This window comes from Bos grunniens, chromosome 18, assembly GCF_055505025.1.
Source record: "Bos grunniens cultivar Pamir isolate PY7600 chromosome 18, Bosgru_T2T1.0, whole genome shotgun sequence".
Lineage (NCBI taxonomy): Eukaryota > Metazoa > Chordata > Mammalia > Artiodactyla > Bovidae > Bos > Bos grunniens.
Genome location: NC_141182.1, coordinates 39688294 through 39704720, shown reverse-complemented (window position 1 = coordinate 39704720; position 16427 = coordinate 39688294). Strand labels below are relative to the sequence as shown.

At 43.3% G+C, this 16427-nt stretch overlaps 2 protein-coding genes across 19 annotated transcripts in view; one reads left to right on the top strand and one right to left on the bottom strand.

Annotated features, from left to right (window-relative positions):
• ZNF19 (zinc finger protein 19) overlaps nt 1-16427 on the bottom strand; it is a 111410-nt gene that overhangs the window by 58671 nt on the left and 36312 nt on the right. The window contains exon 1 of one of the 17 annotated variants that reach the window (XM_086351650.1): nt 1522-1643. The exons of the other annotated variants lie outside the window; for them this stretch is intronic. The gene's annotated coding sequence lies outside the window, so the exon portion shown is untranslated. Of the gene's footprint in view, nt 1-1521; nt 1644-16427 lie in introns of those variants that run through there. 17 annotated transcript variants of the gene reach the window in all.
• CHST4 (carbohydrate sulfotransferase 4) lies at nt 6512-15449 on the top strand. Of its 2 annotated transcripts, none has more exons than XM_086351666.1 (2): nt 6512-6763; nt 11571-15449. In XM_086351666.1, the coding sequence occupies exon 2, from the start codon at nt 11572-11574 to the stop codon at nt 12745-12747; it is 1176 nt and encodes a 391-aa protein (XP_086207792.1). In that variant the 5' UTR covers nt 6512-6763; nt 11571; the 3' UTR covers nt 12748-15449. The 2 variants fall into 2 exon arrangements, with proteins under 2 accessions (XP_086207792.1, XP_086207793.1); XM_086351667.1 differs by lacking the exon at nt 6512-6763 and adding an exon at nt 7320-7458.

The window sequence follows — 16427 nt, the reverse complement described above, 5'->3', positions numbered from 1 at the left end:
GTGGTAGTGATCACCATATCTGTGCAAAAACATTTCCTCACCACAGAAAGTTCTATTGGACAGTGCTGCCTTAAAGAAACGGTCCATGGGATAATAAGAAGGTAATATTACCTGATGAATAAGCCTAGGCTTTGAACTCAGACTCAGGGTGGAGTCCAGACTCTGCCACGATAAACCATATAACTGTGGATACGTTGTTTACCTTCTCCAAACCTCTTTTCATCACCTGGAAATCACGAAATTTATCTCCCAAGGCCATGGCAAAGACTAAAGGTGAAAACTGAAATAAGTGTGAAGTACAGTACCTGATTTGTAGCAAGCTCTCAAGGAATGGTAGCTACAATGGTCTTTCATAGTCTTCATGCTCCATAATACCTTATTGGGAATGCCCTCTGTTTTGGATACCCTAAGTTTTTGATTAATTACTGTGAATACCTATTTCTTAACTACTGCTTCCAGCCTGCCTTTCTAAAAGTTATTCCTAACAGATTTATGAGTCACAAATGAAAGAGGCTAAGATCTGTGGTATTATTGATACATATAAGGAAGGAGGCGAGAACGGCCACTTGTACCCAGGACTACGTGAGGTGCTTCATTAGTCGTTGAAATCAGTGCGACTTCCCTGGTGGTCCAATGGCTAAGACTCTGTGTTCCCAATGCGGGGAATGATCTGCATTGGGAACACAGATCCCAATAGGTCTGATCCCTAGTCAGGGAAATAGATCCCACATGCCACAATTAAAAGATCTTGCATGCTGCAACAAAGATCAAAGACCCCATGTGTCATGGCTAAGACCCGGAATGGTCAAATATTAATAAACAAAAATTTTTTAAAAATCATTAAGATCACCATATTTGCCACAGTGTTATATGTAATAATGAAAAACTGGAAATATTACACAGTAACAAAAACAAACAAACAAAAAAAACCCCATAATTGCATGTAACAATGTGATGAATCTTACAAGGACAACATGAAATGTAAAAAGCAAATCTCAAAAGAATACATGTGGTATAATTCTACCTAGAAAGAGGTCAAACTGGGGAAAATTCAATTGTGCTGCTTAAGGTGATAAACTGTAAGGAAGAACAAGGAACTGCCTACCATGGAAGTGGTCACCTCTGAGTGATGAGGCGAGGGATACTGAGGCAGCTTTGGCAATGTTTTGTTTCTTTTTTTTTTTTCCTCCCAGAGTGGTAGTTCCTTTATACTATTTGTTAAATTGTACCTTTATGCCCTAATTTTAATTCATAATTTAAAATATTTTAAAATAAAGACAAAAGGAAAATAAATATAAAACTACATTTTCAGTGTTATTTCAATTATACAGATGTCTGCAGGCATGGGAAAAATGATCAACAGTGCTCTTCTCTGGGCAGCAAAATGTAAAGAGATTTATGCTGTCTTCTTTATACATTTCGCATTTTTTAGATTTTTTATAATTAACGAGTATTACTTTTACATAAGAATAAAAGCAGAACTACCGACCGCACAATAAGAATAAAAGCAGAACTACCGACCGCCAGTTTTGCTCTTCAATTTGTATCTCTGCAGTGGTAGAGTCACTTTGAGGAAGAGAAAGGTCTCTGACATCTGCTAGAGAGAAACAGGAAGGGAGCAAGGGCCACACAACTGAAATCAATACAAAGCACCACCACAGGTCTGCTTATTCATGTTGACGATAGGCCTTCAGGGGGCTCAGCTGACGGAAACCAGAAAAGATACTACTGCCTGTCTTATCCCAGAACCCACACAACTCTGCCTATTCTCTCTCTTTCAAGGCCTTGGAAAATGAGCCAACAGCTGAGAAAGAAAAAAGAGACGTTATTACGATTTGATAATAACTACCACTTTAAAACTCATTATTGTCATAACAGGGCTTCCCTGGTAGTTCAAACGGTAAAGAATCTGCCTGCAATGTGGGAGACACAGGTAGGAACCCTGAGTCAGGAAGATCCCCTGGAGAAGGGAATGGTGTAATATTGTCTTAGGGGTGTTACATGCATTAATTCAATCCTAACATTTACAAGCATTCTATCAGGTGACTATATATTTTGTGCTGATATTCTAGGGTTGGGGAGGTGGAATGACTTGTCCAGATGTCTGACTCCAAACCAGCTGCTCTCACTCCACCATGATTTATCTTTACTCTTGTACATGTTGTAAAGAGCTTCCTCATCTTTTTCCCCCTACTCCTAGCCAAGATGAGCCAAGTGAAACGTAGGTTCCATTTCCCCAGGGAGTGACAGCTCATTTAATTACAACAACAAACTTGCCACCAGGAAGAAGGGACTATTTAAAGGTGTCAATTACACAGTGATTGTGGAATTCATAATGTGACAAATCCAGTGGCTGAACCTATGATTATCTGACAAAGAATATATAGTGGAAGAGGCCCTCTGCCTGCCAACAAAGAGAAGTCAGTCAGTCTGTCCCAGTGCCGCACTATGCGACTTCTCTCCTGGATCTCCCTTCTCCACGAAAGGGAGCAGCTGTCTGTCAGACGGTTTCTGAATTAAATTCCTGGAAACTATACAGGCTATTTTTCATGGCTGACTCAAGGCTTGGGAAATCTGGTGTGTTCCTTTATATAATTCAGCCTTTGACCTGAAGAGTTCCCTTTAGCGATCTGCATTTTCTCACCTGTACAATCATCTCTTCCTCCATATCCACAGGTGAACTGGTTCCAGGACTCTCACTGAAGTCATGCTCTAGTCCGTTATAGAGAATGGTGTAGTCTCTGCTTATAACCTATACACATCCCCCTGTGTACTTTAAATAATCTCAAGTTTACTTGTAATAGAATGCAAATGCTATGTAAGTAGCTGTAAATACACTGTAAATGCTATAAAAATAGTTGCCTGTGCCTGGCAAATTTAAGTTTTACTACGTGCTATTTAGAACTTCCTGGCAAAAAAAAATTTTTCTGCACATTTTTAACCAAGGTTGTTTGACACCTCAGATGCAGAAGCTAAGGACAAGGTGAGCTGACTGTAACTTCAGTTCAGTTCAGTCACTCAGTCATGTCCAACTCTTTGCAACCCCATGAATTGCAGCACGCTAGGCCTCCCTGTCCATCACCAACTCCCGGAGTTCACTGAAACTCACGCCCATTGAGTCGGTGATGCCATCCAGCCATCTCATCCTCTGTCGTCCCCTTCTTCTCCTGCCCCCAATCCCTCCCAGCATCAGGGTCTTTTCCAATGAGTCAACTCTTCGCATGAGGTGGCCAAAGTACTGGAGTTTCAGCTTCAGCATCAGTACCCCCAATGAACACCCAGGACTGATCTCCTTTAGGATGGACTGGTTGGATCTCCTTGCAGTCCAAGGGACTCTCATGAGTCTTCTCTAACAACAGTTCAAAAGTATCAATTCTCCGGCGCTCAGCCTTCTTCACAGTCCAACTCTCACATCCATACATGACTACTGGAAAAACCATAGCCTTGACTAGACAGACCTTTGTTGGCAAAGTAATGTCTCTGCTTTTCAACATGTTATGTAGGTTGGTCATAACTTTCCTTCCAAGGAGTAAGCATCTTTTAATTTCATGGCTGCAATTACCATCTGCAGTGATTTTGGAGCCCAGAAAAATAGAGTTTGACACTGTTTCCGCTGTTTCCCCATCTATTTCCCATGAAGTGATGGGACCAGATGCCATGATCTTCATTTTCTCAATGTTGAGCTTTAAGCCAACTTTTCACTCTCCTCTTTCACTTTCATCAAGAGGCTTTTTAGTTCCTCTTCACTTTCTGCCATAAGGCTGATGTCATCTGCATATGTGAGTTATTGATATTTCTCCTGGAAATCTTGATTCCAGCTTGTGCTTCTTCCAGCCCAGCATTTCTCATGATGTACTCTGCATATAAGTTAAATAAGCAGGGTGACAATATACAGCCTTGACCAACTCCTTTTCCTATTTGGAACCAGTCTGTTGTTCCATGTCCACTTCTAACTGTTGCTTCCTGACCTGCAAACAGGTTTCTCAAGAGGCAAGTCAGGTGGTCTGGTATTCCCATCTCTTGAAGAATTCTCCACAGTTTATTGTGATCCATACAGTCAAAGACTTTGGCCTAGTCAATAAAGCAGAAATAGATGTTTTTCTGGAACTCTCTTTCTTTTTCGATGATCCAGCGAATGTTGGCAATTTGATCTCTGGTTCCTCTGCCTTTTCTAAAACCAGCTTAAACATCTGGAAGTTCACGGTTCATGAATTGCTGAAGCCTGGCTTGGAGAATTTTGAACATTACTTTACTAGCATGTAAGATGAGTGCAATTGTGCGGTAGTTTGAGCATTCTTTGGCATTGCCTTTCTTTGGGATTGGAATGAAAACTGATCTTTTCCAGTCCTGTGGCCACTGCTGAGTTTTCCAAATTTGCTGGCATATTGAGTGCAGCACTTTCACAGCACCATCTTTCAGGATTTGAAATAGCTCAACTGGAATTCCATCACCTCCACTAGCTTTGTTCATAGTGATGCTTTCTAAGGCCCACTTGACTTCACATTCCAGGATGTCTGGCTCTAGGTCAGTGATCACACCATTGTGATTATCTTGGTCATGAAGATCTTTTTTGTACAGTTCTTCTGCGTATTCTTGCCACCTCTTCTTAATATCTTCTGCTTCTGTTAGGTCCATACCATTTCTGTCCTTTATCGAGCCCATCTGTGCATGAAATGTTCCCTTGGTATCTCTAATTTTCTTGAAGATATCTCTAGTCTTTTTCATTCTGTTGTTTTCCTCTATTTCTTTGCATTGATTGCTGAGGAAGGCTTTCTTATCTCTCCGTGCTATTCTTTGGAACTCTGCATTCAGATGCTTATATCTTTCCTTTTTTCCTTTGCTTTTCGCTTCTTTTCTTTTCACAGCTATTTGTAAGGCCTCCCCAGACAGCCATTTTGCTGTTTTGCATTTCTTTTCCATGGGGATGGTCTTGATCCCTGTCTCCTGTACAATGTCACGAACCTCCATCCATAGTTCATCAGGCACTCTATCTATCAGATCTAAGCCCTTAAATTTATTTCTCACTTCCACTGTATAATCATAAGGGATTTGATTTAGGTCATACCTGAATGGTCTAGTGGTTTTCCCTACTTTCTTCAGTTTAAGTCTGAATTTGGCAATAAGGAGTTCATGATTTGAGCCACAGTCAGCTCCCAGTCTTATTTTTGCTGACTGTATAGAGCTTCTCCATCTTTGGCTGCAAAGAATATAATCAATCTGATTTCAGTGTTGACCATCTGGTGATGTCCATGTGTAGAGTCTTCTCTTGTGTTGTTGGAAGAAGGTGTTTGCCATGACCAGTGTGTTCTCTTGGCAAAACTTTATTAGCCTTTGCCCTGCTTCATACTGTTCTTAGTGTCTGTGATTAGATAATAGGCCATCATGACAAGCCCGTAATTTCCTGAGGCATTTTTTATTTAGTTATTTTGGGATATTTTATAATTTACTTTCTCTTTAGAATATTTTGTGAATGGCAACTAAAACCCATTTTTAACAAACACCTATAAACAACCCAGTGTTAAAAATAAGGAAGCAAAAAAAAATACTGCCCAAACTCTGAGGTCACTGACACTGTTTTTGGAGAGAAGTCTAACAACCACTGAACGCACTCCACCTCCCAGCCCCTTTCAGACAGAAAAGTCTGTGGTTCCTACGCACTGTGGTGGGGGAAGGTAGTGGTCATTTTTAAGAATAACTTTTATTCAATTTACTTAGTATATTGAATTATTTGTAATTAACTAATTAAAATTAATTCATATTAATTTATTTAATAATTTGGGTGACTGAGTTTTTCACGTTTAAATTAACTGAATAAAAATATTCAGCTAAACTGAGTCACTTTGCTGTATAGATCAGCACAACACTGTAAATCCAACTATACTTCAATTAAAATTTTTTTTTCAATTTGCCTATTGCTTTATACTCACAACAATCATGTAAATTAGTTCAGAGTAGTTGCATGATTTGCCCAAGTACACACAGCTAGTTAGAAGCTATAATCTTTTACAATAACTTTTTTTTCCCTTAAGGGGGAAATTTCCCATACCCCAACTAAAGGCCAATACATCTACATCCTCCCATAGAATGAGTTACTACATCTAGGCAGGACATCTAGTTATTACCTCGCACAAGAAGGGTGAAGATGTTGAAAAAAACATAGAGGCAAAAAAAAAACAACAAAAAAAAACTTATCTCCCTAAATACTGTGGGGTGAGCAGGAAGGTACAACCCAGAAATACTTTCTAGGTTTTCTCTCCTCTTTTTGCAACAGAGATTAAGAGTAAGGTATCACATTGGGTCATTTTGGCTGTCATTGTCCTGTGACTTCCCTATCAACCTCAAGTACTTCTGGAGTCCCTTTCCTTTCTCCACTTTGCCCTAAGAGAGTTAACCCTTCCACTGCCTTCAAGGAATTTAGCATCCAGCATCACCTTCCAGTTGTGGGAGAGAATACTTCCTCCTTTGCTTCTCCAGGCCCAGCCCATTCAAGCAGCGTCTCCCCACCCCCTCGAGTCTCTTAGAGTTAAAGCTGCTGGGATCACATCTCCCTGGCAGCCAGTGCTTTCTTAACCCAGTCTTGGAAGGTAGCTGATTTCTGGCCAGAGGAAGAAGACAGTGAAATGTGCTCTGAGTAGGGATGGTTATGCAAGATTCGAGGAGGAGAAGGAAGCTGAGAGGGGAGCTGGTGAGTCAGAGGAAAAAAGCTGCACAGCTTAGCTGGCAGAGCCTTCAGAGTGGTGGAGAAGCCCAAGCTGTTGACAAGGTAAGGAGAGAATTTCCCATGTACACCTCCAGAGCAGGGCCATTATTCCCAGGTCCTTGGAGCAGAGTTTCAGATAACATGGGACAACTAAGCTGGGCATTTCTTTGTGAATGGCAGAGAGGTGTTGGAGAGGGGATGGATCAGAATCACCTGGATAATATTCCCCAAAAGCACAAGTTGCCTGCCAGCAGCTCTCCTAACCCCACGCACCCCCATCCCTAAGAAAGAGCCTAGAAAGTGAGTGGGGCTATTCTGATGTATACTTTATAGCTGGTTCATCTTACTTATTCTGATGCTGGCTTCTGTGTTTCCTGTAGCTTCTCCTCTGCTCAGGTGCTGGGAAGTGAAGACCAGAGGTGCTAAGAGCTACAGATTTTCTCTAGCTCAGCTGACATTTAGTGTGATAACTGAATTCTCAGATCTGAGACCCAAAATATCCAGGTCTAATCAGGCGGGGCTGTTTTTATCATTGAGAATTAAAGTTCACTTATTCTGAAACACGGAGGTGTGGCTCATCACTGTTCTATGTGATGTATTTAATTGGACTGTTGTCATTACTGTGACTAGAAGGGCTTTCAAAGTTGTGGAGCTCCATTCCGATGTAAAATAAGATTAAATTATGAGGCCAGTGAGTCAGCCAAGGTAGAAGAGACTTCTGTCTTGTAAGGCTGTGGACAAGTCTGGAACTTCTAACTGTGAGTAAAATACCTTTAAAAAAATTATTTGAGTCTTCAGGCTACTCTCTAGTTGTGCTTGGGCTTCTCATTGGGGTGGCTTCTCTTGTGGCAGAGCGCAGGCTCTAGGGGCACGGGCCTCAGCAGTTGTGGCACAGGGCCTCATCAGTCACGGCTCATGGGCTCTACAGCACAGGTTCAGTAGTTGCAGCACCCTGGTTTTGTTGCTCTAATGCCTATGGGATCTTCCCAGATCAGGGGATCCAACCCATGTCTCCTGCATTGGCGGGTGGATTCTTTACCACTGGGCCATCAAGGAAGCCCCATGTGGAACATTTTTAAAGTCTTTATTACATGTGTTACAACACTGCTTCTGTGTTACATTTTGGTTTTCTGGCCACAAGGCCTATTGGATCTTAGCTGCCCAACCAGCGATCGAACCTGACCCCCTGCCTAGGAAGGCAAAGTCTTTACCACAGGACTGCCAAGGAAGTCCCAATATAGTGTTTTTTCTTTTATTTATTTATTTTTGGTTGCGCTGGGTCTTTGTTGCTGCACTTGGGCTTTCTCTACTTGCGGAAGTGGGGGCTACTCTTTGTTGTGGTACTCAGGCTTTCTCATTGTGGGGGCTTCTTTTGTCGCAGAGCACAGGCTCTAGGCATGCTGGCTTCAGTAGTTGAGGCACACAGGCTCAGCAGTTGGAGCTGTCGGACTCTAGAGCTTGGGTTCAGTAGTTGAGTCACACAAGCTTAGTTGCTCTGCAGCATGTGGAATCTTCCCAGATCAGGGGTCAAACCCATGTCCTGTGAATTGGCAGGCTGATTCTCATCCACTGCACCACCAGGGAAGACCCCAGTATGTTTTTAAATTATGTTTCTTGGAAGGAGATGACAGGTTGTGCTGTGAGTGTTTTTTTCCTTCTATTTTCTTCTTTTACTAATGGACCCAGAGAAGTTTTGTGAGTAGTCTATTGCCCCTCAATGGGGCTTTAATTTCTTATTAATAAATATATATTTTTAGTGATGCTCATGGTTTTTACCCCCTTAGTTCTAAATAATACATGCTCTGTATAGAACTTAATTTTTTAGAGTTAGGTTCACTGTGCCATATTGCTTCTAAACTATGGTTCTGACTTAATATCTTGCTCCATGCAGTTGAGATAGTATTGGTTTTGTGCTCAATACTCAGTAAAATCATCTAAATTTTAGTAACTAATATGGGTTTGATCCCTGGGTCAGGAAGATCCTCTGGAGGAGGAAATGACAACCCACTTCAGTATTCTTGCCTAGAGAATCCCATGGACAGTGGAGCCTGGCTGGCTACAGTCCATGGGGTCGCAAAGAGTGGACATAACTGAAGTGACTTAGTATGTATGCACACATGCCACTTCTCACACTCATTTATTTAGTCATTTGTTCAACAAGTACTTAATGAGCCCTAATCAGTTGTGTGTTTTATGTGCCTGTAAACAAGATAAGATATAGCGTTCACCTTTAAGTAATAGCAGCCCAGTGGAGATATTCATCCTCCACTGTCCTACAGGGGCTTCCCCTGTTGCTCAGCTGATAAAGAATCTGCCTGCAATGTGGGAGACCTAAGTTCAATCTCTAGGTTAGGAAGATCCCCTGGAGGAGGAAAAGGCTATCCACTCCAGTATTCTGGCCTGGAGAATTCCATGGACTCTATAGTCCATGGGGTCGCAAAGAGTCGGACACGACTGAGCAACTTTCACTTCACTTAACTGTACTACAGAGAGAGAGATGGATGGGAATAGAAAGTTCGGGAGAAAACTAAATCTTGGGAGGAAATAAGATACCTTTCAGGGAGAAAGCTGAGAGGTGGGCAGAATCTTGAGGAAAGAGTGGTTGTCTTGCAAATGTCTCAGAGCTTGTAAACAATGGGGCAGGGACTTCCCCGGTGGCTCAGTGGTAAAGAATCCACCTGCCAATGCTGGAGACACAGGGTTCCATCCCTCGTCTGGGAAGATCCCACTTGCTGTGGAGCAACTAAGTCCATGTGCCAAAACTACTAAGCCAGTACTCTAAAATCTGGGAGCCATAACTACTGAAGCCCACCAGCCCTAGAGCCCATGCTCCGCAACAAGAGAAGCCACCACAATAAGAAACCTGTGCGCCACAACTAGAGAGTAGCCTCTACTCACTGCAAGTAGAGAAAAGCCCTCGCAGCAACGAAGACCCAGCACAGCCAAAAAAATTTAAATTATTAAAAATAAATAACAGGGCACGTTGTAAGAACTGGAAGTCAAATTCAGAACCTAAGGTGTCAGAAAGGGAAGGGAGTGACAGAAGATCTAAGATTGGATTATGTAGGGCCCCCGGACATGAGAATTGGGGATTTAATCCTATATGTGTCAGAAAGCTACTGAAGGACTTTAAGGAAGGGAATGACAGGCTTGTGCTTTAAAAAGATAGATTCTGACAGCAGTGAATGAGGTGGAGAGCTGAGGGAGAGAACTGAGAGACAGAAGTGAGAGGCTACTTACTAAAGAAGCCAGGCTAGAGATGAGCAGACTCATTTTGATAACAGAGAGGGCAGAGTTCAAGCATGCATCAAATAGCCAGAAAAGAACACTCAGGAAGGTGCACTAGGGACCTCTCATAAATGCTTCCCAACCTCAAGGAGAGTCTACAGAGGAGGTAGTGTAGGACAGCCGAGGAGAGGTGATGGTTAGATGAGAGGAGATTGCCATGAAAAGCCTTCAGTTTCCTGTTCTTTCTGGGCCGCCTCTATACTGATTCCAGTGACTGCAGAGATGATCTTTCCCTGAGATACACCCTCAAGGGTCTCTGGCTGAGCTCATCAGCCCCATCATGGGTTGCTTAGATCCAGGTTGTATCCAGATCTCAGTGACAAGAGATGGGATTCACTTTACAAAAGCACACTTTCCTGCTGGCCAGGGAAAGTGCTCATGGAAAGAAAAAACAGAGAAAGTGAGAGGGTTCCCTTGACAGTCCCTGAAAACTGTGGCCAATTAAAGCCTGAGGACAACCGAGGACGAGTCTGAAGGCCAGGCACCAGCTCTGGGTGAGAATGGGCATGAGGTCAGGAGCCACAGGCAGGAAAGGAGCGCTCAGAGCATGAAGCCCACTCTGGACCCTGAGCTGGCCCGAAGCCACATGGGGGCAGGAGGTGGACTTTTGAAAGGTCCATGTTACCAGTCCCTAGGAAATGTTATCTTTTTCCTGAGCTGATTATAGGCCCTGCCTATAAAATCCTATCCTTGTATTTCTACATAGGTCAAGTTCTTTCCTTTCTCTTTTGCTCCATTAATTCCTATATTTGTTCTAAACTTTTCCTCATACTCAAATTGTCTTTGGGAGAAGGTCAGTTCCTCAATACTTGGCTCAATTCTTGAGTCATTATCAAACATGGCTTAGTTTCTAATCATTTCCTCTTGGGCTCAAGTTCAAAAGAACTAGGTCCTGTTCTTCTTAGCTGGTCCTGCTGTAACCTTCAGGGCCAAGACAGGAATTACTATTCATTGATATGTTCCTGGCATATAACAATGTGCTTTTTTTGGCACATGGGAGAGATGATCCTCACTGGATCTGCTGGCACATGTGGAGGAAATGTATTGTTGTCATGAATGGAAGAGAAAAGTTTCTGGGCCACTGCCACTTAAGGTTTGGTTGAGGTCATCACACACTTCCCAGAAGGTTCAGGGGACTTCCAAGGGAAGCCCATGGGCTGGCAAAGCATGTTCTACCTCTTCAGGAAGCAAGCCATAAACTCCAAGAGGCACATCTGTGGCTGTCCAACTCCTCCTCTAAAATCTGCTCCCTAAAATCTCTGGAGCTCTAGACACAGACAGTGGTTTATGACCAGTATGAAGCCTAACTGGACAACAGATACCAAAGGTACACGTACCCATACTCTCTGACTCAGCAATTCCACTTCCTGGGAGTTAGCTTACATGCTTGGATAATGATGTGTGAACATAAAGGTCATTACTGAAAGCTCTGAAATGGCCAAAGACTGGAAAAACCCCAAAGTTCACCAATGAGGACACTGGTTAAATACTGATAAATTGTGGTACATCTGTACAATAAAATTCTATGTTGTGATAGCCTAAGATACCCCTCTGTTTGTTCTTCCACGGTCTTCCACTTCAGCATGATACCGCCCAAAAGAATGAAGCTCCTGCTGTTCCTGGCTTCCCAGATGGCCATCTTCATTCTGTTCATCCTTGTGTACTCCCATGATGACAACTCCCTGCAGGTGAAGGAGGAACCCAAGTCCCCGCACACGCATGTGCTGGTCCTGTCTTCGTGGCGCTCTGGCTCCTCTTTTGTAGGGCAGCTTTTTGGACAGCACCCAGATGTCTTTTACCTGATGGAGCCCGCCTGGCACGTGTGGATGACCTTCACACAAAGCACAGCCCAGAGGCTGCATATGGCTGTGCGGGACCTCATTCGGGCCGTCTTTCTGTGTGACATGAGTGTCTTTGATGCCTACATGAATCCTGGCCCCCGGAAACAGTCCAGCCTATTCCAGTGGGATGGCAGCCGGGCCCTGTGTTCCCCACCTGCCTGCAACCTCTTCCCGCGAGATAAGATCATACCCCAGGCCCACTGCAGGATTCTGTGCCACCAGCAGCCCTTCGAGGTGGTGGAGGAGGCCTGCCGCACCTACAGCCACGTGGTGCTCAAGGAGGTGCGCTTCTTCAACCTGCAGGTGCTCTACCCTCTGCTGAGAGACCCTTCCCTCAACCTGCACATTGTGCACCTGGTCCGGGACCCCCGCGCAGTGTTCCGGTCCCGAGAACACACCACGAATGAACTTAAGATTGATAGCCACATTGTGATGGGGCAGCATTGGCAGAAACTCAAGGAGGAGGATCAACCTTACTATGCGATGCAAGTCATCTGCCAAAGCCAGCTGGAGATCTTCAAAGCTGTACAGTCCTTGCCCAAAGCCCTAAGGCACCGCTACCTGCTCGTGCGCTATGAGGACTTGGTCCGGGACCCCCTGGGCCAAACTGCCCGAATGTATGAATACGTAGGGCTGAAATTCTTGCCCCGGCTCCAGACTTGGGTACATAATATCACTCGAGGCAAGGGCATGGGTAAGCACGCCTTCCACACAAATGCCAGGAATGCGCTCAATGTCTCTCAGGCCTGGCGCTGGTCCCTGCCTTATAAAAAGGTTTTTCGACTTCAGAAAGTCTGCAGGAATACCATGAACCTGCTGGGCTACCACCTTGTCACATCAGACCAAGAGCAGAAAAATCGGTCGCTGGATCTTCTGTCTACCTGGAGCCCCTATGAGCTGGTCTACCAAGAGGATTAAGGAGGCTCCTTCTCCACCCAGCACCAGCTTCAGCCACGTTAATTGAAGGCTATTTCTGAGCTTTGACAGTATGTGTCAGTGTACGCGTGAGAACGGGTTTGCCCACACATGTTCAAATCGAGAGATCTCTGTGTCTCTGCTCATTTCTAGAAAAGAGACTTGGGAACCTTATGTGAGAAGCACATACCAACCAACAAAACAGAAGTGATGCCTTTCTTCTCTTTTTGGCCTTCCTACCTGTGTATACCTCAGAGATTCTGTGGCCTGGGTCCTACATAGTACAAGCAGTATCACTGGAGAAAATCCATAAACTCCTCTGTCCACATCTTGCCCAATGGGAAAGGACAGAAACAGGAAAAAAACAGGGAAATGGGTCTTCTGCCAAAGAGCCCACCAACATATTCAATAGACATGTTAACTCTGAGCACTCAGAGCTCCCAGTGGATTAAAAAGAGAGCAGGGATCAGGGTTGGATGCTTACCTGTGAGCCTGGCCACAACTGTCAATTTACACAAATACAGAAGAAAACCTCTGCACAACACAGCAAGCTTTTAAGTTCATGGGGTGGCTGGACCCAATTTGGACATCAGTTCCCCTCAGTGTTTTCCTATTTTAAGCTGTGAAATTGCCGTCTGTTAACACTAAAATTTCAAAATAAGATTCTGTTTGGAATGTACCTTTTTATGCTTTCTAATTAGTTAGTAGTAAATGTTCATTCTTATGGGATCTTAGCTAACAGCTTAATCATCTTTATAGATTTCTTTTACTGAAATATTTTATTTTTTAAATTAAAAAAATTTTTTTACTATAATATAGTTGATTTACAATGTATTAATTTCAGGTATACAGCACAGTGATTCAGTTTTATATATATTTATATATATATATATACTTATATTTATAGATTCTTAATAAATACTTTTGTTATTATCTATCACCCACACATAGAACAAAATTGTTAAGACAGTGTTTGGTTCAGACGATGGACTAAGTCTAACTTGGTCAATACTGACCTATACACTGCCCTCTCAAGAACTTGTAGAAAGTAGACAACCACAGCTAAGCCCACTCTCATGTGAGATGTAAGCTGTAATAATACAGGATGCATCACTCTAGGTTCTGCTGCTGCTGCGGCTGCTAAGTCGCTTCAGTAGTGTCCGACTCTGGGCAACCCCACAGATGGCAGCCCACCAGGCTCCCCCGTCCCTGGGATTCTCCAGGCAAGAACACTGGAGTGGGTTGCCATTTCCTGCTCCAATGCATGAAAGTGAAAACTGAAAGTGAAGTCGCTCAGTCGTGTCCGACCCTCAGCAACTCCATGGACTGCAGCCCACCAGGCTCCTCCGTCCATGGGATTTTCCAGGCAAGAGTACTGGAGTGGGATGCCATTGCCTTCTCCAACTCTAGGTTCTACAGTTCTTTTAATCTCATACCTCAGCCAGAGGACCTCAGTTATAATATAATTGGTGCCATTCAGCTCTTCCTGGTCACCTCCCCTAACAAGAAAGGTTGTTTCCTTCAGTCTTTGCAGGATTCCTCACATCTAGTTGTGTATCAGAATCACCTGTTAAAGATGTGTTTTGTCATGTCCGACTTCAGATCTGCTGAAGAAGCTGGGACTCTGTATGTTTATCACATGACTCTGTAACTCTTCCACAGCCAGTCTGACAGTGGTACCCCCTGCCCTGGGCAGCAGTACTCTTTGCCTTCTTGCTCCAAGACAGATGACTTCTCCAGTGCCTGCAGAATATCTAAGCACTTACTCACAACACAGGTGCTATCCCTAGGTTGGAAGGAATAGGAAGAAGGTCCCTGTGTGTCTGAAACTCTGTGTCTGAGTCCTGACTCTATAAACATTTCTCTTTGTTCACATCTGAGAGGTACCATCATTTCACCGTTCCTTTTGTTCCCAGGCCCACTCTTGGCATGGTCCTCACTTCATGAAGCTCCCTCCACATCATATGGGAATTTTCCCACTCCATTTTGCTCCTGGGTTGTGCCACCCCTGAGATGCTTGAGTAGATAGTTACCTTTGCCATCTGGGTCTTTGAAGTTAATTTATATGGGTTTTAAATGAGTGAATTTATTCTAATATCTAAACCCATGCCACTCTAGACCCTCCTCAAGAGCCTGGAATCTCTCAGGCATGTGCTTCTTGCCACTATAAACCTTTCAAAACTATAAAAATTTCCCCAACGTTGAAAATAAGGTCACGGCAGTAGGTGATGGTGGAAACAGAGTGAAGACGGTCAGTGAGAGAAAGAGATAGTGATAGACGACCATCTCTGATTTTCCCTCTGAAATTCCAGCCTCTACCTCTGTCTTAAAGTTAGCAACTTCCTTAGGAACCATTTCTATGGAATGCCAGAGTACAGAGAAGTTTGCTTTTCCATCTCCAAAAGAGTCACCCCATCCCCAGACAAGGACAGAGTGAAATCTCAGGATCTTATTTAAAATTAAGATCTACTTTAAAATAGTTTTAAATTTCCTATATTCCAAGTCCTGATGTCAGATGAGGTCCATCTTCTTGAAGGACAGTCTTATACATGACCCTATATAGCAGAGGTCCCCAACCTCCAGGCCACAGACTGGTATATCCTATCAGATATCCTATCAGATCAGCAGTAGCACTTGATTAGAAATAAAGAGCACAATAAATGTAATGCACTTGACTCATCCCCAAACCATGCACCCCCACCCCGGTCCATGAAATTGGTGCCAAAATCCCTGGTGCCAAAAAGGTTGAGGACCACTGCTATATAGGAGCCACTGGTAGCTGTTTAGATTTAAATAAGTTAAAATTAAAATGAAATTCAGTTCCTCAGTTGCATTAGCCATGTTTCAAGTACTTAACAGCAACATGTGGTTAATGGCTACTGTACTGGACACCACAGATATAGGTCATTTCCATCACTGTAAAAGTTCTATCAGATAGCTCTTGTCTAAATTAATTTCTATTTGTTTGCAGTATCATATTCTTAACCTCAAACCACAACCCCCCCAAAAAAAAGTTTGGAGAATATAATATTGTAATGGCATTCTTATGTAAGAATGTGTAGTATAAAATCATGCTATATTACCTCTGAAACTGTGACCCAGTGCTGAGCAATATTTAGAGAGCAATGGAATGTCTCCTACTGAAGTGTTCAGGAAGCTGGCACTGAAGTTCAGGGGTACCAGGGGCAGTACAATCAATTATGGGACATGCGGAATTTGGGAAGCTGAGAACCCATGACGGAGTACAGAGGACTGTGTTCTGCAGAACAGCCTTACTACTCTGGAGGCATCTGTTCCAGCCCTCCACCTCCGCCAAACAGAGAGGTATTTGTTTGCTTGCCAAGCCTATTTGAGCTGCACAGGATCCAAGGATGAGTTTGAACACAGATGAGGGTTGAATGTGAGCTAAATTTCTTAGGGCTAGTAATCAGGCTTGGGGAATGAGCTATTTCATGTCTAGAGAAACATAATGGCCTGAAATGGCTAATTGCAGGAAAGTGATTGATGATTTTTATAAAAAGACATACTGGGTAAGTGCCCTAAGCCCACCAATTTGGGGAGAGAAAGGAGCCCCAAAATTTTAAATATGTGTTTGGAGGGTGAGAAAAGGTTAGCTTGGAAACAAAGTGGTGTTGACCGTGTTTCTCTGTGGCTACATTTTCTATATAATGAGAGCAATTGCT